This window comes from Macrosteles quadrilineatus, unplaced genomic scaffold (assembly GCF_028750875.1).
Source record: "Macrosteles quadrilineatus isolate MER2022 unplaced genomic scaffold, UCM_ALF_1.0 Scaffold_3__2_contigs__length_128488019, whole genome shotgun sequence".
NCBI lineage: Eukaryota > Metazoa > Arthropoda > Insecta > Hemiptera > Cicadellidae > Macrosteles > Macrosteles quadrilineatus.
In genome coordinates, this window is record NW_026542596.1 from 29,249,117 (window position 1) to 29,272,596 (window position 23,480).

Genomic DNA, 23,480 nt, shown 5'->3' on the forward strand with positions numbered 1-23,480 from the left:
CCCATAAGGCCCGTGTTAATTTTTTTTAATATTAAATTATTTTTTCGTTCTTATTTTTTAACCTATTTTAATGTATAAAGGGATTCTAGACATCTAAAAAAAATATCTTTCATTTAGTACCAACAGCGTGTTATTCGGTCCAATTGCATGGCCAGGCTAGCTGTCGTAAGTTTTGAAAAAGTTTGTTGGTATATAAGATGGAATAAAAAAATGATAAAACTGAAAAAAAACTGTATTTACAGGTTGGCCAGCATGTATATCACTGCCACTGACTAAATAAACTGATTAAATCATGAAGTTTCTTATTCTCCCCAGTCTCCCCACCTCTATTTCTTTTTGTTTTGTTCTTCTAATTCTGTACTTCTTTGATTAACTTGTCGATTTATATAACAAATTTAATATAAGGAAATGATTTTATACTATCAACTAGCTGGCCCGGCAGACGTTGTCCTGTCCTAATGTGGTTTTATGTCAAACGCTCGTTCATTTTCAAGATGAGCTCGTTCACATGGCTCAATCACGTTCTGGTTGAAGCTCCTTCGCTACGCTCACTCACCTTTGGGTTAGAGCTCGTTCGCTACGCTAACTCGCCTCCAGGATGAAGTTCGTTCGCTACGCTCACTCACCTTTTGGTTGCAAATTAGCTGTGTCATAAATAAAAAAAAAATAATAGTGCTGCACTCTGTTGGTAAACCTATTAACTTTTTAATGCTATTGAACATCACAGAATCAAATTGTTTAGTTGAACCAGCTGTTAAGATTCATTAATTCCATTTAAATATGAGTACTAATAAGGTTAACATGGGGAACTCCAGAGCCACTGGGGCGGAGCCCTTTTTACGGATCTGTACAAAACTTCACACAAACCATTCTTGAATAATGCTTAATAATGCCTGAAAGTTTCATTACAATCTGTGGAGTGGTTTCGGAGTCCATAAAGGACAAACAAACAAACAAACATACAAACAAACATACATTGGATTTTATATATATAGATAATACTAGCTGTAACCCGCGGGCTTTGCCCCGTTTAACTTCTTAATTTTCAAGATTATCTCGTTTTATGGCTCAATCACGTCCTGATTGAAGTTTGTTCGCTACGCTCACTCACCTTTAGGTTGGAGCTCGTTCGCTGCGCTCACTTGCCTTCAGGTTAGCTCGTTCGCTACGCTAACTCCCCTCCAGGTTGAAGTTCGTTCGCTACGCTCACTCACCTTTTGGTTGCAAATTAGCTGTTTTCATTAATGTAAAAGAAATAATAGTGCTGCACCCTGTTGGTAATCCTTCTAACTTTAATGCTATTGAACATCATAGAACAGAACCAACTTGTTTAATTGAAACAGCTGTTAAGATTCAATAATTCCATTTCTCATAAGGTTAACATGGGAAACTCCAGAGCCACTGGGGCGAAGCCCGAAAGGATTTTTGAAATAAGAATATGCCTATATGTTAATCGGGAATGTGAGCTATCATCATGCCAAATTTCAGCCCAATCCGTCCAGTATTTTTCGCGTTCACTTTTCACAAACATACATTTATACATCCATACATCCATCCATACATCCATACATCCAAACTTTCTCATTTATAATATTAGTAGGATATTCCAACCAAGGTTAAATTACCATATACTACACAACTTCACGTCATTACTTGAATGGCAAAAAACAATACATTTCACTTCCATGGAAATATTTAAATCACTATTACACAGTAGTTATCAAGGACATATCGTCACTAACTAATTTCTGGCCGACTATTTTGTTGGTATTTGTTTAATGCCAACATTTCCACAACACCTTCTTATCATTCTACGTAGTTTGTGTTTTACATTTGAAAAGGTTAGGATCAAACTGCTACCTGCTGATGAGTAGTTCTATAAATTCATAATACCAACTATATATTTATCTCGTAAATATATCCACCCATCTTATTTATCTTGAATTTGGTAATCACACAAACAAATACTCGTTTTATTTACTAATTGCAGAGAAACAAAGTCTGTTAAGACTTTACAATGCTATGTAACAGAAAATTGCTAGGTATTAGACCATTATTTTTTAAACTGCGTAAAAAATTTAAATTTTGTTTACACTAATTAAAAAAAGTCATCTTACATATTTACTAGCCAATTTTAGGCGAAGCCATTCCGTTGAGCATAACAAATGCAATGCAACGTTCATTAAAAGAAAATCTATTACAACAAAAATATATTGAATAGGTTATTTATTTATAAAATGTGGACAATTTTGAAAGCTGCAAATATAAGTCGATGTTTAACACAGTGAATATTTTAAGGGTATTATCTCTATGTGGATTATACCTGATAGCTATTATAGTCTTATAACTCCTGAAAGAGTATGCTTTTTGAGTAATTTAAGGGATGTTATAACTCTTTTCCTCTAAAAAAATTGAATACTAAATTTCTCACTATATATTCATTATTTACTGTATTATATAAATTATCATAAGTTATAACTTATATCCCGTATGATCAAATAGTTATGAACTCTCACATGCACTATGAGACGATAGCAACTTAGTTTATCCAAACCTCCAGGCAATGTTCGTGTACTTGTTGTGATAACATGGGTGATAAAGTTGACGTGGAGAACATTTAACCTACTCGTCCCGGGGCTATACGAGCGAGGAACTCAAGACCTATAAGACTCAATCAGTTGCATATGCTATTCCTTTGAGGAATAGAAAAAGGTAATAATGCATGATAAATAAAAATGTACCTAAATGGTGGGATACGGGTTGGATGCTGCATATTCGAATCATTTGACCATGTACTATGAGGTTCTTATGAGGTACTTTCGTTGATTATCATTTAGTGTAATCACCCTTTGAGTGTTTTCCTGGTATGGCGTGGTTGGACTAGTAGGCTAATTCTACTAACTCAGGCTAACTCAGTTGAGGCATCTTTTATGAACGACGTTTTCCGTCGGGAGTAATCCGTTGGGTATTCCGTTTGGGGCGTTTTATTACATGGGATCAAATGGAACCCTTTTATGCCACGGTGTTTTCCGTCGTGTAAAATACATTGCTGCCAACCTACCCCATGCTCTGTCATCTAGAGTATCGAAATCGCCTAACCGTTGTAAATAGATGATCATTGTGATAGATCAAGGATACAACTAGGAGTGATATAATTGCAAAAAAAACTTACATGATGAGTGTAATTGAGCTTACATTTTTGTTTAAATCCTTAGAATAATACAATCATTTTGCAGCACACCATATCAGTTTGTGAACACCTCGTCGTCTATTTTTCTTCAAAAACAAATACGTCAAAAGCGATAAACAAGGGTCCTTCTAGTGTGACTGATGATGGCCAAATGAACAAAAGTTTGCAGCACTGGCACCCTTCACCGCGAACATTATAAAAACCAGCGGATTCCACTCGGCGGAAAAACTGCATAAAAGGGCAAAAACTGCATTATATTACGCCCGACGATTATTTCGCCTGGCCGAAAATGCCGCGCATAAAAATCTAATTACTCGGCCTAGGTCGTCAGCCTAGGTGGTTGGAGGCCTGAATTGCTCAAACCTAGTGGTTTAGTCTCGGACTTCGGCTCGGAAGGATTTGACCCTAATTCTTCGCTTTTCAAAAGGGTAGCCGCTCTCCATAAAAACTTACTTTCATACAAAAAGGCTACAGGTGTAAACACAAGGAAATTGCTAATTTCAACACCTATTCGTTCTAATTCGTGGGTGATTTAAATAGATGTGTAGCCTGAGAGCCAAAGTGGTTATTGGTTTTATTCTGAGTTGAGTTCTTGTGCTAGCTGCCATCTCTGTTGAGAATATTAATGAATAATTATCTAAACCAAAAGCCGATGTTGGATAGTGATATTTGTTAACAAGGAACCTGCTACTTTTTAATGATAACCTAAAAATTACAATGAAACTTAAAAAATAAATCTATTAAACATTTAAATTTATAGTTATCTAATTATGATTTGCATTTAAGTTCCACGTACATGGTCTGGATCTAGTAAGGTGTTAAAAGAGCACAAGCATTTACATTTATAGTATTACATTTAAAATTATATTATAAAACGACATAAATACCAGACTACGAATTGTAAGCATAGATTATTGAAGTATAAGCGTTGAATGAATGAACGATACCTTGTTTACAGTCTAAGATAAGCTGCTTATTTGGCCACGACAATTTTTTAAAGGTCAGTGGCCAACGTCATCTGAAAGCAGTTCCAAGCGATTCAAATTGTAAACGTTTTCCCAGGACCGAACTGTTGAATCCTTGGTTGTCAAGCAAGCTCTATTAGTACTAACCCGTTTAGATATACTTGATTCCTTAGTCGTTAGGAAAATAATTTACCATAAGCATTTATATTTCATTGCGTCCAGTGTTAACACTACTACCGAAACCCCGGTCTGACAGGCCCACGGGAATTTTCAAAAATGCATGTTGGCAACACTGTTTACTTGGGAGATTCTATTTCCCTAATGCCTTCCCCCCTTTTCCTCCCCTACCTATTGATATATTGTTTGTTCATTTTGCATGGGTGCCGTGACCTTGACAGGTTGTCTGTTCATAACATGCCCGTCTCAGAAGCCCATCGTTAGTGTATTTTAATGCGGGGTCTCACAGGCCGAGGGTTTCGGTTTGTGTGTGTCTAAGTGGGGTCCATTATTTTTCAAATGGGGTCTCACAGACCGGAGGTTTCGGTTAACGTCAGCCTAGGTAGGGTTTCGGTATTAGTGTTTTAAGCAAAAAGAAACATACATCTCTGTAGAGTGAAAATAATGTAATTTCGTCATTATCGATATTTTGATCAAGTGATCGCTGTATGAACATTTAACGTATATAGTTAATATTTCATGTGAAAGTCAGCTTGAAACATTGTAAAGCTTTATTGTCACGATTCAGTAGATAATTATAAAACCTAACCAAGCTCATTCCGTGTTATTTCTCCAGAGGTTTTAATTGCCGCTGGGCTGTTCTTGCTGCTAATGAGTTTCGTTTGGTGAGACGTGACCCTCAAAGATAACAAGAGGGCTCATGAGGAGGGTTGTAATCAGCTACCTCTTGTAGCTTCACACTTTTACAATTTTCTATTTGTACAGAAAATTATTTTCATTTGTGCTCAAATCATGTAAGTAAAGATTGTATCAAAGAATATTAAATTAATTTTGTTAAAGATAAATTGTTAAGGGTTTCAATTAAACGTAAATTTTTGTAGGAAAAAGACTAGTTAAAAAATTAACCAAAAATATTTTTTATATATTATTTTACTTAGAAAATACATAAGTATTTAATATTTTATTATTTTTGATTCGTTGACTTCAGTAAAAAAAAAAACAAAAAAAAAACAACTTACTAAATGACATAAATGACCATTCCTAATCACAGTACTAAAAATGTAATTGACAGTACAAGAAATAATGTAATTGAATCTTTGGATGATAAGTGTTTTTAAAAAGTAAATAATTATAATATGAAACATAGCCTTACAAATGGTTACTTTAGTAAATTTATATGCATTAAACAAAATTTAGATCTTAAACCAAGTGATCTCAACATGACTATGTATGAAGAAAATAATTATTAGAGTAGCGGTGTAAGTTTATTTATAAATATGTGTGATATGTTTCTCATACCAAATAATGGATCATTGCCCATATTTTTTCTGTTTTTGGGTTTGCAAAAAGAGAATCAAAACATCGTAAACGTGGTCAATGTTTAATTTGAAAACAATATAAGATAAAATACACTGTGTAATGTATACATTCAAATAGGTTGGCTTATTTACATTTCTTTCTTTTCTTAACTAAAATAAGTACAAATATAATATAGGAAGACTGCTTAAACACTATAACGTGAACGTAGCACGAGGTTAAAGTAAAATAAACAACGACAATGTGTTAATGTTATAACTAATAATTAAGTTAATGATAGGAACAACAGGACTGTACACTTTTAAGAATAAATTATTTAAAAAATGTGATAAAAACAATTGAACCAAAACCGAATGAACCTCAGTAGTAAATACTTTCATTTTTGCATTACTAACGAATTCCACATCAAAGTATTCTCCAATTAACTATTCTTTACTACACCACTTCCCCTTTGAATATAAAATATGTAAAATTTAGATCAAAAATGCAATTTAAATTGTAGGTAAGACTTTATATTTGTATAAAGTTATTATCTGCTTATAAATGTTTAAAAGTTAATTTTACCGTTGCACTAGTGATATAATGAATTAGTTCCATTTAAAAATCAAGAATTTGTTGCCATTAATTTTATTAGTAGAAGTAGGCCTAATTGTTATTGTTGTAGTGTCTATTCGAAATCATTGTCGTTTTCAAATTCCAATCAAGATAAAAACGTTATTTTAATTTTTTTTAATACGGCCTTATTGTAAACAACCTAATTATATTTATTTCAAAACTTTGCAATAACATGCATACGATTTTTTAAGCTTAGAGAATTTTAGAAACAAAACCATATAACCTATACATTTCGAAAATACCCCACAAGATCAAAAAGATAAAAACATGAGATAATAATAAAAAAATTACTTAAAAAGCTGTTTTAATTGTTCCAGATATTCAAAAATAAATTGTTAACTGCCTTAATGGTGACTGATTATAACAGCGCCCTTCTAGAAACAAACGTAGAGCCTTTTTGGAAATTTTTTCTCTGTATAATATTTCACTTATTTTGTATTTTTATGTGTGTTGCAGGAATAAAGTGATTTTGATTTGATTACATCTGAATAACTAGATTGCCATTGAAGAAAATATTTTCGAAATCGAATGTATAAAAAATTATGTCGAAACATATATAAATGTATAGGAAGCTCTTCATATAATTGAAACTTAACAAAGTATACACACTCTGAGAAACTAAGATCAAAATATTCTTCAATCTATTTTTAAGACTACAAATATCCGGAGCCAGTACTTTACAATGCCTTTACAAACACACAGTCTTTTCCTTCATTATTGCTCAAATAATGCCAAACATTTTAGTTCACCTTAGCCAGCAAGTACACACAGTAGTATCAGTCTTTGATAAAGAACAGCATAATATTGTACATACGTGAAAAATGGTGTTAGCTCTGAAATCTTTACACTGCACAAGTACAAAATATAAGGTATAAAATACGAGGTTCGCAATAACAATATGTATTCACTACGATAGAAAATATATAATTACAATCAGAGAAAGCCTAATATATTTCTACAAGTTTATTGCAATATTTGGTACAAATTCTTAGTCTATGAAACATCACACTGTAGATTGAAGGGTATCTTAAATAAGTTTACAGGAAATGAAGGTTCAATAAAAACAAGTTGCAAAGAAGAAGTACTCTTAGTGATTATTTGAATATTTTAGTTTATATTGTGACTATCAGTTATTTGCAAAACATTAGACAATTTAATATGATTTTATGCATGAAATGCAATAGCAAAAGTAATTTTGCAACTAAACTTATTTCATATAACATTATTAATATACTTAAACAAACTAAAGTACCTATTTTAACTCTACGTTTACGGATAAAACATCTTTTTCACTCGTGTTCCTGATGAAAAAATAAAACTATATCCGTGCCATATTTTACAAAAATATTCCTTTCTTTGTTTAATAAAACTTTAACGATCCAGCTACATAACATGGATGCATAATTAAGTTAATTATATAATTTACGCAATTATTTGAATCCCTTGCTTAGGTTATTTTGAAGAATTAACCCATTTCTCCAACAATATATATATTTAAATAATTATGAAAGATGGTCATAAAGATATATACTTAAAATAGAGAAAAATATTAAATAATTGTATTAAGAGATAATAATATTTTGTGTGATATTATTACCAATCATAATTCAAGCAGGTGATGGTTATCACATGTTTTGAAAACAATTTTTTTATTCAGCGAAAATTTGAGATTAATTTATTCTTATTATGATTGTTATAATCATAACTTTAATTTATTTAAATTGAATAACCTTTAATTTTCATGGAACAATTATTGTGTATTTCTAAAATAAGCCAATCATATGCCCCTTCAATTTTACATATCACATGATGTTCAGTCAGAGCCAACATAACTTTAGATATTAAAAGTACACACAATTTATACGTAAACCACATGTGCAGGTTTTCTAATGTTACTGGTTATGTCTAACGTATATTCGTTGTGAACGGGACTGAACTGTTCGCTTTTCACAGGGACCCATGGTTCCATGTACCTTAAGTCGCGCACCTGGCCTGGAGGGCGAGTCTTCAGATAGAGGGGGTCGCTAGGGAACTCCTTCTCCGGCATCAACATCAGCACGGGTGCTTGTCCTCCGTGAAGGTTAGGGGCCAAATGTTTGGAGTCTCCACTCAGAGGCACGTCGTTAGGGTCCTTTGCCTTCTTACAGGAGAATAAGGATCGCTCCGAGCTGATGAGAAGAAGCACAAAACAAGTCACAACAAAAAGAGCCAGGACAAAACCAGTCACTGCGGCAACCGTGAGCCAAGTCGTTTCACAGCGAACTACAGATTCTGGCACATCTACGAGCAGTTTGTGCTGTAGGTTCTGGGGAGAATCGCATCTTAGATTTGAAACACTTAGTCTTAAAACCGGGGACTCGTCTGATTCAGATGTCTCGTTTGACGGTTGATAAAGTGTTTCAGATGACTTCTTCTCTTGAACAGCCAGCTTCCAGAGCCACAACAATGAACAGTTGCAGGTCAAAGGATTTTCTGAGACATCCAAACTCTGAAGGTTATCTACGGGGAAGTGGGAAGCGTCTATGGTGCTCAGTGAGTTTCTTCTAATTGATATATGCTTCAGATGAAGATTTCCGTGGAACACTCTTGTGGGTAATTGCGTGATATCCTTGTTGTCGTCCATTAAAACTGACTCTAGATGGATGTTGTCCACAAACGCTCTGGAGTCCACTCGGGACAGCCGAGGCATTTTTGAAATATGCAGTATCTTCAAATGGAACAGACTCTGAAAGGCTACTGCAGGTAGATCAGTGAACATGTTATCGCTAAGATCTAGCTCAACCAATTGACTTAGTTTAGACATTTGCTCAGTCGGCACCAGGGTAAGATTGTTGTCTGAGAGGTCGAGGTAACTTAAAGAGTGAAGAGAATTGAACGATGACCGATGTATACTCGATATAGCGTTGGAGGCCAACGATAACCGCTTTAGGGAGCCCATAACAGGCGAAGGAAACGACGTGTCATCCAACGTATCTATATAGTTATTTGATAAACTAAGGAGTTCTATCGACGAGTAGGGAAGCTTTTGAAGTACTTGACTCGGAACATCTAAAATCTGATTTCCGTCCAGATATAAAAACTTCAGTTTTCGAAGATTTCTAAACACATCCGGATCTTCAAAAGATGTTATCTTGTTGTTAGATAAATTAAGCACTTCAAGTTCAACAGTGTCTATGAACGCACCCCCATCTACTGATTCTATTGAGTTATTGCTAATGTCAAGAAGTTTTAGAACTTTAAGGCCTTTGAATGTTCCTTTCCCGAGGTGTGAAATATGATTATAGCTTATGTTAAGAAAAGTTAGATTTTCTTGTCTTTCGAAATTGTGACTACCTAACGAATGAATTTTGTTGTGAGAAAGATCTAAGTGAATGAGGTTGATGTAAAAGGTCAAGGTGTAATCTACGCTGGGTATTCTGTTGCCACTGAGATCTATGTGTTTAACATCGGGGTTCAGCTGGATGGGGAAAACAGCGAGCTTGGCGCTGGTACAGGTAGCGGTGAGGGTGTCATCGTAACAGAAGCACTGTGGAGGACACATGGCGCTGACAGCGGTGGCCCATAGAACTACACTCAGCAGCACGGTGTAACAAAACATCTGAGCTGAGGAGGAAGCAGGCTTGAGTGTCCATGTCGCGTGAAGGGGACAGCGGCCTGCTCCGTCTAGCACATACTCCATCCCAATACCTCTGCTGTCATCGGACCTAGAACACAACGACTGATGTTAGAAGGTAACATTCCTCTGTCATGGAAAAGAAAGAGGCGGGATTCGTCTAACACACTGCAATATTCCATCCCACCTCCTATGCTGTCAGTGGACGTAAGACAGATCATTGTGTCACAGCGGCCTCTCTTGTAGTCTTCGTAGCGGTTGGGAGCAGGAAGAACGAATAATAAAACAAGCGAATAGGGATCAGCTAATTTATTAATGATACTAATACAACTTTACATAATTGCATCGATTAAAGTAACACGTAACAAATCAAATCAAACCGCGACCAAATACTACGAATTACACAATATTGAATTTAAAACGTACACGGACTTAAAAGAAAAGAGTAAGATTAATAGAAAGGGGCGCGAGACCACGCGCGCGGACTATACCGTCGTCCGTTACATCTCGGCGCGATCTAATTGCTCCAGCATCGTCCGAGCGAGAGCCTCAGCGTGGTCACATGACCATCGTTAACCAATCAGCGCACGCTGAGCGCTCAGCCCATAATTCAATGCAAGGACAGTTGCTTGACAGGTGCTGCACCCAAACGATCACAGCAGACATTAATGAAACTAACTGAAGCGAGAATGAAGCTAGGATTGTCACATTGTTTATCGCGATCCACGTGCACTGCAAAGTCAGCACATTCCAAGGTGTATCCGGCCAAGCCACGACGTCTGGTTAGGATTATTGTAGGGCTACAAAGTAATGCGAAAGAATAATAAGAGTGAGAATAAGATCAAAATTTAGAAACACAACTGTTGTAAACGTGTATGCTCCAACGAATGAAGCTGACTTAGAAGTAAAGAATGCCTTTTACGAACGATTACAAGCAGTGGTTGACAATGTTAGTGCTAGAGATCTACTAATCATCTTCGGTGATCTAAACGCCAAAGTGGGAAGCAGTAACGATGGAAATGAGAGTGTCATGGGAAAGCACGGAATCGGGGAACAAAGTGAAAATGGCCAGCTCTTTACTGAATTTTGCAGTTTGAACAATTTGGTCATTGGAGGAACTATCTTTCCACACAAACAGATTCATAAGGAGACATGGCATTCGCCAGATGGCAGGACTCGAAACCAAATTGACCATTTTACAATTTCCAAGAAGTGGAGAAGATCTTTAAGAGATGTAAGAGCATACAGAGGGGCGGACATAGGATCGGACCACATGCTGTTGGTAGCAGCTCTCAAAATGAAAATCTTGAAAAGACAGATCGACAAAGTTTCAAGGAAGAAGTTTAATGTTGCTAGGTTTAAGGATGAAAATGTAAGATTGAGATACAATGCTGAACTAGAACAAAATCTGGAAGAGGCTAGTTTCACAGAATGTACTGACTTAGATGAAATGTGGAAGAAGGCAAAGGAAGCATACAAAAAGGCAGCTGAAGAAACAGTTGGGCTTAGGAAGAGGGGAGACGAGGAATGGCTCTCAGAGCAAATTTGGGATTTGGTGAATGAAAGAAGGGAACTGAAGAGAAGCTTATTGAATGAAAAAAGAGAAGAGAGAAAAATGGAGCTAAAAGAGCAGTATAGAATGGTAAACAGACAAGTAAAAAGGAGTGCGAGAAGAGATAAAAGAATTTTTGAAGAAGATGTAATGAGGAGAGCAGAAGAAGCTGCAGGGAAAAATGACATGCAGACAGTGTACAATTGCACTCGGAGAATAGCTGGACAATCCCAGAATGGAAATAAACCCGTAAGAGACAGAAGTGGCAAAATGATAACAGATGAGCAAGAGCAGATGAAGGTATGGGTAGAACACTTTAAAAGTGTTTTAAACCGGGACCAAGATGGAGGCATGGATGAATTGACGGATGAGCGTTTACATGAGCTGAGGATAGAGACCGGAGAAATAACTAAACAAGAAATAAAGGCAGCCATCAAAGAAATGAAGAACCACAAGGCCGGAGGAATAGATGAAGTACCTGCAGAGTTTTTCAAAAACAGCCCACGAATCTCAGAAGAAATCATGTATAAATTGTTAAGAAAAATATGGGATGAGGAGAAGATACCTGAAGACTGGAGAACAGGATTGCTAGTCAAACTGCCGAAAAAGGGCGACCTTACACAATGTGGCAACTGGCGGGGAATAACTCTACTCAGCACTGCTAGCAAAATACTGGCTAAAGTATTACAAAGAAGAATTAAAGATCCTGTTGATAGGGTACTGAGGAAGAATCAGGCCGGATTCAGAGAAAGTAGAAGCTGCACGGACCATATAGCAACGCTCAGGATAATTATTGAGCAGTCAATTGAATGGAGAAACAAAGTTCACCTGCTCTTCATAGATTTTGAGAAGGCATTTGACAGTGCAAATCGTCGTGTATTATGGAGACTTCTGCAGAAATACGGTATACCCGAGAAGATAGTGAGAATGATAAGAGTTCTTTATCATGACTTTGAAATGAAAATCATACATCAAGGCATTATCTCGGAGGGGTTCGAATGTAATAGTGGAGTGAAGCAGGGATGCTCATTGTCTGGGACCTTGTTCTTGATCATGATTGACCATGTAATGAGGGAAAGCACCAAAAGAAGAGCAGGGATTACTTGGAAAGTTTTTGAGCAGTTGGAGGACCTAGAGTTTGCAGACGATGTGTGTTTGATATCCGCAACGAGACAGCAGCTGCAGCAAAAGACAGAAAAACTAAATGAAGAGGCGTCAAAAATTGGTCTAAAGATTAACAAAAGGAAGACCAAGTACATGAGGGTCAATGACGAGACTCAAGGGGTAATTAGATTTGAAAATGAAGAAGTAGAGGAAGTTGAAGATTTTCTATATTTAGGTTCAGTTGTAGATAGAAATGGGGGAACTGAAACCGATGTAGGCAGGAGAATAAATAGAGCCCTTGGAGCTTTCAGCATCCTCAATAAGATCTGGAGGTCAAACAGTTTTTCAATAAAGAGCAAGTTAAGGATCTTCAACTCAAATGTGAAGAGTGTGTTGCTGTATGGCTGCGAAACCTGGAAAGTGAGTAAGGGGATAGCAAGCAAGCTGCAAACCTGTATAAACAAGTGCCTGAGAAGAATATTGAAGATAAGGTGGCCCGAAACCATAACAAACGAAGAACTATGGCGACGAACAAACCAAGAGCCAATCGATGTAGAAATAAGGAGAAGAAGATGGAGATGGGTAGGGCACACACTACGGAAAGGACATGATGATGTGGCGAAAGAGGCACTAGAATGGAACCCCGCCGGGAGCAGGAGAGTGGGTAGACCAAGGAAAACATGGAAAAGGACGTTGTTGGAAGAATTGAAGGAGAGAGGAAAGACCTGGGAGGGGATTAAGAGAGAAGCAGCCAACAGAGTGAGGTGGAGGGGAACAGTTGAGGCCCTATCCTCCAGGAGGAGTCAACGGGATTAAAGAAAAAAGAAAGTAATGACATGAATTGGAGTATGAGTTATAAGGTTCACTTGGAGACTTATTTGAAGTTAAATAAAATGCAATATTGCTAAATACGGTTGACACATCAACCTAGTAAATATTCGGTGATAGCCAACGGGCCAGGTTTAGGGAGTAAGGCCAATCAGCTTAAGCTCAGAGTTAACAAATGGCAACAAAATGAGGCAAATATGCCAGGCCGTCACACTTGTGTTCAGGTAGGTTTATAGAACCAGACTTCAATGGCAATGTTTCGTGGAGGGGACAGTAAACTTCATTGAAGTACACTACTTTACCTACGACAGTGTTTTAATTACTAACAATCACTATCCATAACTTCTAAGAGAGGTTATGTTTTCGTTTACAACCTCTCATTGCCACTTACAGTAATGCAACAAAACATTGTAGTAAACACTAATTGCACCACTCAAGAATTACATTGGCCTGAACAGCTGATTAGAATCATTACAATTTTACTTCTTCTCTCGATCCTTGGACCTCATTGGTCCGTTACCCGTGTTCTTATAAGTGAAACTATGCTGTTATAAAAGTAAAACAATGCTGTTTAGTGAAACCTATTAAATATAAGAACTGAACTGAAACGGTTACATTAAAAAACGCTCGTAGGTAAACAAAGTAAAATAATTTTGTAATAACTTCGTAAACAAAAAAAGCTGAAGTGTTTTAATTAGGACAAATATATAAATTATTTGACCAAAAATCATCGATTAAAATATTTAAGTTGAAATCATTTTAGCGAATTTCCCTATAGGGAAAAGTAGTTATTACCGTAGGTGGCACGGTAAGACCTAGACCCGGGACCAATTTCCTTTTTCATTTTGATGTCCCCAGAGGCCAAAAACACCATTCGTTCAAATTTTTATATATGTATATATATATATATATATATAGATTTATATATATATATATATATATATATATACGTCCGTGAACGCGATAACTTGAGTAATTTTTGTCCGATTTTGATGAAATTTGGTTTAAAGGTGTAAAGCGGGATAAAGTTGAATGAGTTCGCGAACCAGCATGATCCGACCATGGGAACGGGGTTTTATGGGGTAAAAATTGGTTTTTCTCACTTTTGACCCTCAAAACACAAAATTTCCCAATTTCTCTTTAGACCTTTTTAAAGAGCTTAAAAAACAAATAATTTAGTATATAAAAGTATTTTTTTTTCGGTTATTAGTAACGAAGAAAATTTAAAAAATTGTAAATTTAAAATTCCTATGTTATTCTTATGGAGAATATTGTCAAATGTTGTAGTTTGCTTGTTTATGGATATAATTTGATCACACTTTATTAGTTTCCTTGTAGCAGCAAACCTAGGTACTCGTTAAACCTAATGATATTAAAATATATTTAATTGAAAATCAATTCAGACAAATGGAAATTCGCTTAGTCGGCAGGTTTGCTGCGGCGGGGGTATTTATTTTATCTGTGATAGAAAATTCGTTAAATTTTCTTTTATTTAAATTAATTTCTTAATGATTTTCAATGAAGCATTGTACTCGTTCATTTGCTTCTTCAATACATTTTATTTATAATTATTCTCTATATTGGCTTGATGTCAATAAGGCCTTATCATCAGCAAATAATATTACTTCAGATAACTTTCTTGAATATGTCACATCATAATACAAATTATAAATAAAATTGGACCTACTACAGAACCTTGTGGGACGCCTGATTTTGTTTCAAGTTTTTCTGAACTATAATATTTTACATATTTGTTATTATCAATAAATGGAATTAAGACAACAGATTATAGATATTGGTCTGTAATTGCTTGCATTTTCATCAGTATTAAAATTGGTATGACTTTAGAAGTTTATTAATAATTATGGACTGATTTATTAAATACGTCTCAGGAGTAGACAGTTCTGAGGAGCAAGATTTAAAAATTTTAGAAGAGATCTCATTAAAGCCATAAAATGTAGAGGATTATGTATAGTTAATAGTTCTTTTGATCTCTTCTTAATTTATATCGTGTAAAAATATAGAATTATAACTGTACATTGATTTAAAAGAACATTTCTTAACATTTTTGATCCGTCCAATATTTATGAAAAATGTATTGAATTCTTCAGCAAACAAATCTGGATCATTAAACATCATCTGAACATGCAATAGGATCTCATACTTTCTTTTAATAGCCTCTTAAATAGTTTTACATCCTATGATAAATAATTTAAGTTTGTCACTTTATACCTTTTGTTATATTTTACGATGTGGAGTTCACTTGTGCTTAAGGTTCACATTTTCTTGTGGATTTGCAAATACTGGGTTGTTCCAATCTGAAACAAAAAATATATTTGAAGCTATGTGTGTTGCATTGTCAGAACGGTAGTAGTCATGTCAATTACAGTGGCGAGAGGAATACGCATTCGCACAAAAACCCTCAACTCATCACCGTAGCATTTGTTATGTGTAAAGTAAATTCAACAATTTATTGCCATTGGATTTATATTATTCAGGTATACCATTGGCGTCTAATAGTGTGATCTTTGGTGACGGCCTTTCCCTCATCACTCTCACACACCATCTATTAACATGATCTTCACTGTATAATAAACTTATTAAAACCATGACTGCTAACTTATGAGGTATTACCTATTAAAGAAGTAACTGTTTCATAGGGGTTAAAGCAATATTTCAGAGGACCCAATTCCAAAGCTCAGCCATACTAAGGGCCAAGCGTGTCTTGTAAAGCCCTATATGTCACTGATTCCTTTTTGATTGAGGCTTCCTTTAGGTTTTTCTCTTGGTTCGGCCCTAATAGCTAGGTCCAGCATGTTTTAAACGTTTTCCTTTATTCTATTGATGGAGTAAATAGAATACTAAACAGAAACAATTCAAAGTTAAAAACCGTAATGATTTAATTTCATCATAGAGAATGCTTAATACAAGGTCGATATTGAAAACATGTTTGATCTCTGGATGACTTTTTAGTAAATATTTACACAAAGCAATGCTATTTACGCGTTTACCGTTTCATCGAAAACATTTCCGATGGATATTTTAATACCAACATTATTTGTTTCCAAAGAACCTTTTCGACATTGTTCTCAATACCAACTTTATATTCATTCACATAAGCTCCCTTCATAAGGGTTATGTTTTAGGTATTTGATTGATTTAAATTTAATTGTTGCTGAATTAAGCCATTTAAAAAACATGAAACATTGTCGGGGAAGTTTTATGATGTTTTTTATTCGTTATTAAACCTGTAAATTAATCTATTTTTAACATGTTAAGGTCATAAGGGAGTCGATTAAAGTATTCTTTACAATGCTTTACAATGTCGGCTAACATGCAAAATGTATAAAACTGTTAGGCACGTGAAATAAATTAGTTAAAGTTCCGTTACACAAATTTGGACAAATACGTGTTTAAACGAATATTTAAAACAATTATACAATGACACTCAAATGTGTTTTTGAATAAACTAACGAATATTTGGTCTTCTACATGTTTTTGAATTAGCAAAGGAATTAATCTAACCAACATTGGTTAGACTAACAGATAAGTAAATAGTAAATGATGCAAACAAATGTAAAGTTTGTGGATCTAATCAAGGAGTGATTAACTAAGTCTTCTTTCTATAGAAGGACAAAAGACTATTTTGAAATAAGTAAGTGAACAATTAATTTGCTACTTTAATTTTGAACGAAAAAATAAATTTCAGAGTATTTCTTTGTGATAATGCGTTTTTGTATTTGTGAAACAAAATTATTTGAAATGTTACAAAAGATATTTTCAACCGTTGGGGAGAGGTAATATCGGGCCACATTTAATGGAAGGCAATAAGTGAAACGGTCGCCTTAAACTGCATTATATTGATTTCCAATGAGCTCTTCATATTCTTGATGCTCTCTTTTAAAGGGAATTCCATGAGAGCTAATTATCCTAATCTTGTTAAATATTATAATACAGTATAGTCCAGTAACATAAATACTCCTAAGAAATTACTTAATGTTTTGTTTAAATACTATGACAAAACACATAATTAACATGTATGGTTCACCGTAAGTAACAATTATACTGTGCAAGGCTCATTTCGGAATGAACAAATTAAATTAATCTACAAATTCCAAATCCCTATTTAAAGGCTAATTAAAATTTTTCATTAAAAGTATTACTTCACAAATAATAATTAAAAAAAATATATTGCTGAAGAAAACTGAACAACAATTGAACAACAAAATGGTGTTAAAACATTTGTAAAAATTATGCTTGATTTTTTTTAGGTTATCTCACCCTCATAAAGTTATTTAATTGAAATAACATGGTTTATTTTAACAAGGGTCTAGTTTAATAGCATTCGATAATATATTGTACTGAAATTATCAACTGTAGTGGACTGACCACAGCAAGGTTCTAGTGAAGAAACTGACTTCAACGTGAACGGGGAGTTTAAGTGATAATTAATGTCACCAGATTGTGTGGTTTGTGACGCGAAGTTTATAGCAATAGTTGAGTTTATGGCTGAGATGCGTTTAGAGAACTCAATCGAAACATTTCAATCTCAAAGGGAACGCCCCGAGGTAAATAATTCATGAACAGCCTCAACCATTGTTTAATGCAGACACCGGAAGTCCTGATGACTGGGAGGATGGTCCACCCTGCAGTCGAGGTCCTACTAACCGGAAACGTTGTCGGAAACATTGGTCTATAGAAGCTAAAATCATAAACAAAGAGACTTTTGTATAGAAATCTCCAAAGTAGTAAATTAATTAAAACAATTAGAACAATAAAATCATACAAATCCTACAGTAAAACTGTTTTTTTTTTTTTTTTGAAACAATAAACAGGTAAAATAACAAAGTGCAAGTAAAGAAATCTTGGAAACTGCGAGATATAGAGCTATTTATCTATTAATTATTAGAGAATGCTTAATACAAGGTCGATATTGAAAACATGTTTGATCTCTGGATGACTTTTTAGTAAATATTTACACAAAGCAATGCTATTTACGCGTTTACCGTTTCATCGAAAACATTTCCAATTAAGGTTCACATTTTCTTGTGGATTCATTTTAACGTTTTCAGTATTTTACAGCTTTAAATGTTCTTTTTTATGTCCGTGTACGTGTTTGTGTTCTGTTTATTTATTTACTCGTAATGTAGCTATGATTTATTTATCTTAATGACCAAACCCCGGCAGCCTCTTTCAGTTATCTGTGGTATTTAACCAATTTCTATGTAGTAAAAAAAATTAATTATAGTTTCAAAATCTCTCTTGGTTTGAAAAACAAATGTCTTTGGTAAAATTTATACTGTTTTTCTTCTTCACATTAAAGCGTACTGAAACTAAATAGTTTAAGAACTCAATGCCCCTTGCTGTCCCCTAATGATACCTGAAAGTACTTAACAAGTGTTGTTTGACGTATTTTTTTTTTATTTTTGGTAATTCAATAACACATACGATGCTGATCAAGAAGTCACCCCTAATTAGTATTAACAACGTTGAGAAATTGCACTTTTGTTTACGTTAGACACTTCAATGACAGAAAGAGTAGACATGTGCCAAGCATAGGATAGTTAGTCATTTCGTGTGAAAATTATTTATAAAGGCCAGTAATGTTGTTTTGCAATCAGTAGGGATGTTTGTGAATGGGCTTGAAATTGTAATCGAGAATCATTATACTGAATTTTAGCCTCCTGATCGCAATTAAATACTATAAATTGGTGTAAAATACCTGCATTTATGCGATCTTGTGTTGTAGCTGAGTTGCTACCGGTTTCAACTCACATTGGAGTCATCTTCAGGCAGTTATAAGATGTCTTCTCGCTTCATTCGAAGGTCGTCAATGGATAATAAATAAATAAACAAAACACAAACACGTACACGGACATAAAAAAGAACATTTAAAGCTGTAAAATACTGAAAACGGTAGTCTAGACATAACTTTCGCCCGATCACGTCGTGTCGTGTCCCGTAGGCCTACCGTTTTCAGTATTTTACAGCTTTAAATGTTCTTTTTTATGTCCGTGTACGTGTTTGTGTTCTGTTTATTTATTTATTATCCATTGACGACCTTCGAATGAAGCGAGAAGACATCTTATAACTGCCTGAAGATGACTCCAATGTGAGTTGAAACCGGTAGCAACTCAGCTACAACACAAGATCGCATAAATGCAGGTATTTTACACCAATTTATAGTAATCGAGAAAATAACTACTACATCAAGTAGTAATACTCTCTTCCAAGCAAATGTTTGCGACTAATGTGACAGCGAGGATAGAAAGAGAACTGAGATAAGCTCTGATGATGACAAATCCAGACAGTGACAGACGCTATCGCAACTGCAGCTCTGCCAGTCCTACATCGAGACGTTCTCATTATCACACCTCATTTGTCACACAGTTTTGACCGATTTTCCTCCTATAAAAACGAATCATATGATACTTAACTTAACTTAACTTATCGTAGTTTGACAGTCTGTGTTGTATTGCAATGAGATTCACTTTTTAAATTCCAGTAGTTTTACCCTAATCCTTGATATGGAAATAAAATAAATATGTCCAATTCTGTGATTTATAATTACTTTATCGTCAATCCGTATTGTAAAGATTGATGGATGTGACTCCCAAAATTGTAAGTGCACTTTTTCAATTTCATCATTAGAGAATCTAAAGAAAAATTAAAAAATTCTTTGAAACTTTAAAAGATTATGATCTGGGTAGGTTAATATCACACTGACATGGGAAATACATAACCAATCCATTGTCATCACTCCCTAGTGCCGCAACTTGGTCTCTGCAAGTCTTTTCAATTAATTCTTATACTTAACAAAATCCATGCATAGGCCATAACTTCATAAATATAAAAAAAATCAAATTAATAACGTTTGCCAACTTATTTGCAATCAAATCCGAAACAAGAAGTAGAACAGCTAAACGTGTCTGAAGTACATCAGAATGACACTACCGTTAACATTTATCTATCAAAATAGGCAAGTAAAATGCTGTAACCAAAGGGTTGTATTAAAATTATGTTTAATAGTAGACTAATAAATTACACGATAAAATAAAAAGTAAATAATAAAGGAATGCCTAAATGACGATATAAAGATGGTGGTGGTAACCACGCAGTTAAGTACACTGTTATCACGCGAGGCGGTGACATCAGTCTTATCTCTACACATTAAGCGTTTGTGACGTTACATAAATGTAAATGGCTGATAAAGTACAACCCTAAAGAGTTTTGGTTTCAAACGACATAAGAATCAGAAAGATATTCACAGTCTTGGTCTTTTCTTGAATCTTGTCGTCAATGTGAGAGTATGTTTTCATACGAAGTATTTCTAACACCATGGTTTGTTTAAAAGTACTCGTTATTTACTTTACTGAAAAAAGTACTCTTTAATGTGTTTTAAAATATCCGCATTCATTTGTAAAAAATGTGTAACTTTCAAAATCATATACAAATCAATAAAGTGTTCTTATAGTGTTAAAGATTTTATCGTTTGTCCAAAATACTGTGTCTATTTGATCAATTACTAAAAGTGCTGCTCATAAATGGTATAGAACCTATTTCTGCTATTTAATTCTTACTCGTTTTTAAAGTCTCTTTATACCAAATTGCTAAAAAGCTGAAATGGTTCTTTTCAATATACGATAGTATTTATTATCCATGGAGTCAAACCTAGAGAGAATTCTAGCTTTAATTTATAATGTTAAAACGTAAATGGAATATACGTACAGACAACAATACAATGATTTTGTATAATTTCATAATCCTTAAAAATTTTATAAATCTTTCTAGTAGTAAATTAGTATATTTTATTTTCTACAATTTGACACATATTAAATAGTAATAAAAAATTATTTAAGACTAAAACAAATCTTATCTGTTGTTAATTTGAAACTAAATTTTGTTCCGTTATAGGTCTAGAATTCACACACTATTTAACGACGGGTATTCTATTTTTTTTGTATCGAAACTGTAAAATTTTGCCTTAAAAAGTCTAAATCCTAAAATCCGGAGAATCTACGGGATACTTTGGGCTTCCTCATCACGGCCGGAAACATAAACATAGGTTTTGAAGACGGGATGTAACTTGACAGGCCTCTCTCAAGAGTTGGGTATAAATTGTGAAATGTAAAGACCGCAGCCTGACCCACATAGTTGCGGCTACAAGTCAGAGGTAATGGCGTTGAGAGTAGAAAATATATCTTAGACGAGTGAGAACGTTGCACCAATCACTCATTTGAAAAAATACCTTGCGTAAAATTACATTTTATTTTAATGATTGGCGTTCGATTTATTATTAAAAATTGTCGATATTTGATCATTTCAGCATCAGTTTTCTCGGTGACTTTATTTTATTTCTGCATAATCTTTACTTTATGTGTAAGAAGCAAGGTACGAGTAATACTTGGGTCGGTCCAACAATACAACAATAGAGTGGATTGGAGATACTTGTAAATGAAAGTGTTAGGTTTTGAAAACATTATTCTTTATCGCTTTAAAATCTGCTTGCGACTGAGCCAAATTCAATGAAAAATTAGTGGAAATACAGTAGGCTATAACTCGAAACTGAAATATAACTATGATTATGTTTCTCTAATTGTTTTTGTTTTTGCATTTTTGAACCTATGAAATTACACACACTACTTACTATACAGTATGAAATCCAAATACATGCTTATGGTTTTGTTATTGATCATATTTCCATCTACGCAGTGATAATAGCAATTATTGTAATTCCGATACAAAGACAGTTCCCATCGGAACGCAGTGAATAAATTGGCAAAGCCATTTCCGATTTCCCTTTCTCTTCCCACTGTTTCAGGTTAAATTATTTCCACCCTCAATGAAATATTCAACTACCGTCCCTTTAAACGATTCTGGATATTGGTTGAAAAATATATATTACTGAATCCCGAATCCATCCAAACAATGTGGATAAATCTGAATAGCATTCGTGAATGTATTTAAATATAGTTTTTAACTAAAACGACATAAACAATATAAGGAACTTAAGAGCATAAACTTATAGGCCTTATACAGGGTGTCCCGGAACTCTCTACCAATATTTTAGGGCATTGCTCCTGGGTAAGAAACATACCTAAATATCATATTTAAATTGTTTGGAAGTCCTTAGTTACTCATACAGCCGCCATTTTGCTTTTTTTCAGTTATTAATTTTTTTCTAAAGAATGGTTAAACGTACGAAATAGAAACTTTGCACAAACATTTATGACAACTACACAAAGCTACAAAAAATTTATGACGATTTTTCAAATACATCAAACAAAATGGCGGCCTTTTAAAATTTTGTTTCTTTAACCATTTTGTTTTATGAATTTGAAAAATCGTTATAATTTTTTTGTAGCTTTGTCTAGTTATCATAAATGTTTGTGTAAAGTTTCCATTTCGCATGTTTAACCATTCTTTAGAAAAAAATAATAACTGGAAAAAACAAAATGGTGGCTGTGTGAGTAACTAAGGACTTTAAATATGATATTTAGGTATGTTTCTTACCCAGGAGCAATGCCCTAAAGTATCGGTAGAGAGTTCCGGGACATCCTGTATAAATTGTTTTATTTTATTTTCTGAAAGCGTATATAACTGGGTTTTAAAGGCTTCGGTGGGCTATCAACTTAGATGGGTCTAAATTATTAAAATGCGTTTTTGAACCCCTGAGCTGGAGATAATTAATTATCGTAAGACATATTACTTTCGTCGTTCAGCTCAAAATTGTGGATGGTGAATCCCAGTCAACATTTCGACACAAGTGTGTCATCCTCAGCTGAGTAGCGAAGTTTATTCCACCGAATGGCTTCGTCATGGTTCAGTTACTAAAAAAACATGTGTACGACACGACACATAGGCATTAAAAAAGTTAATATTGATATTACGAACATCGTAATAACAACATGTTCAGGCCTGCTGCGAGGAGCTTACAGTCACGCCGCGGTTCGGAGACAGACTGACCTTTTCCTTATCCAGGCTTATTATCCAGTGGACAATAATTAATTTGGTATGTGGTGTTAATTGGTTCTGTTTTGCTTGGTCTGCACAACCAAAATTGTGATTTTCAGCTTTTAATTTATAGATATTTGGATCTTGGGGTTGTTTGATGGTATT

General features: G+C 34.5%; 1 protein-coding gene across 4 annotated transcripts in view; it reads right to left on the reverse strand.

The window, feature by feature from the left end:
* Window positions 1-7,770: 7,770 nt before the first annotated feature.
* LOC128989714 (leucine-rich repeat and immunoglobulin-like domain containing-NOGO receptor-interacting protein 4) overlaps window positions 7,771-23,480 on the reverse strand; it is a 150,460-nt gene continuing 134,750 nt past the window's right edge. For all 4 annotated transcript variants that reach the window (XM_054411721.1, XM_054411720.1, XM_054411719.1 and 1 more), the window contains 2 exons: window positions 15,594-15,679; window positions 7,771-9,968 (listed from right to left, as the gene is read on the reverse strand). In XM_054411721.1, the coding sequence (XP_054267696.1) occupies window positions 8,123-9,943 (1,821 nt within the window). In that variant the 5' untranslated portion in view covers window positions 9,944-9,968; window positions 15,594-15,679 and the 3' untranslated portion in view covers window positions 7,771-8,122. The remainder of the gene's footprint in view (window positions 9,969-15,593; window positions 15,680-23,480) is intronic.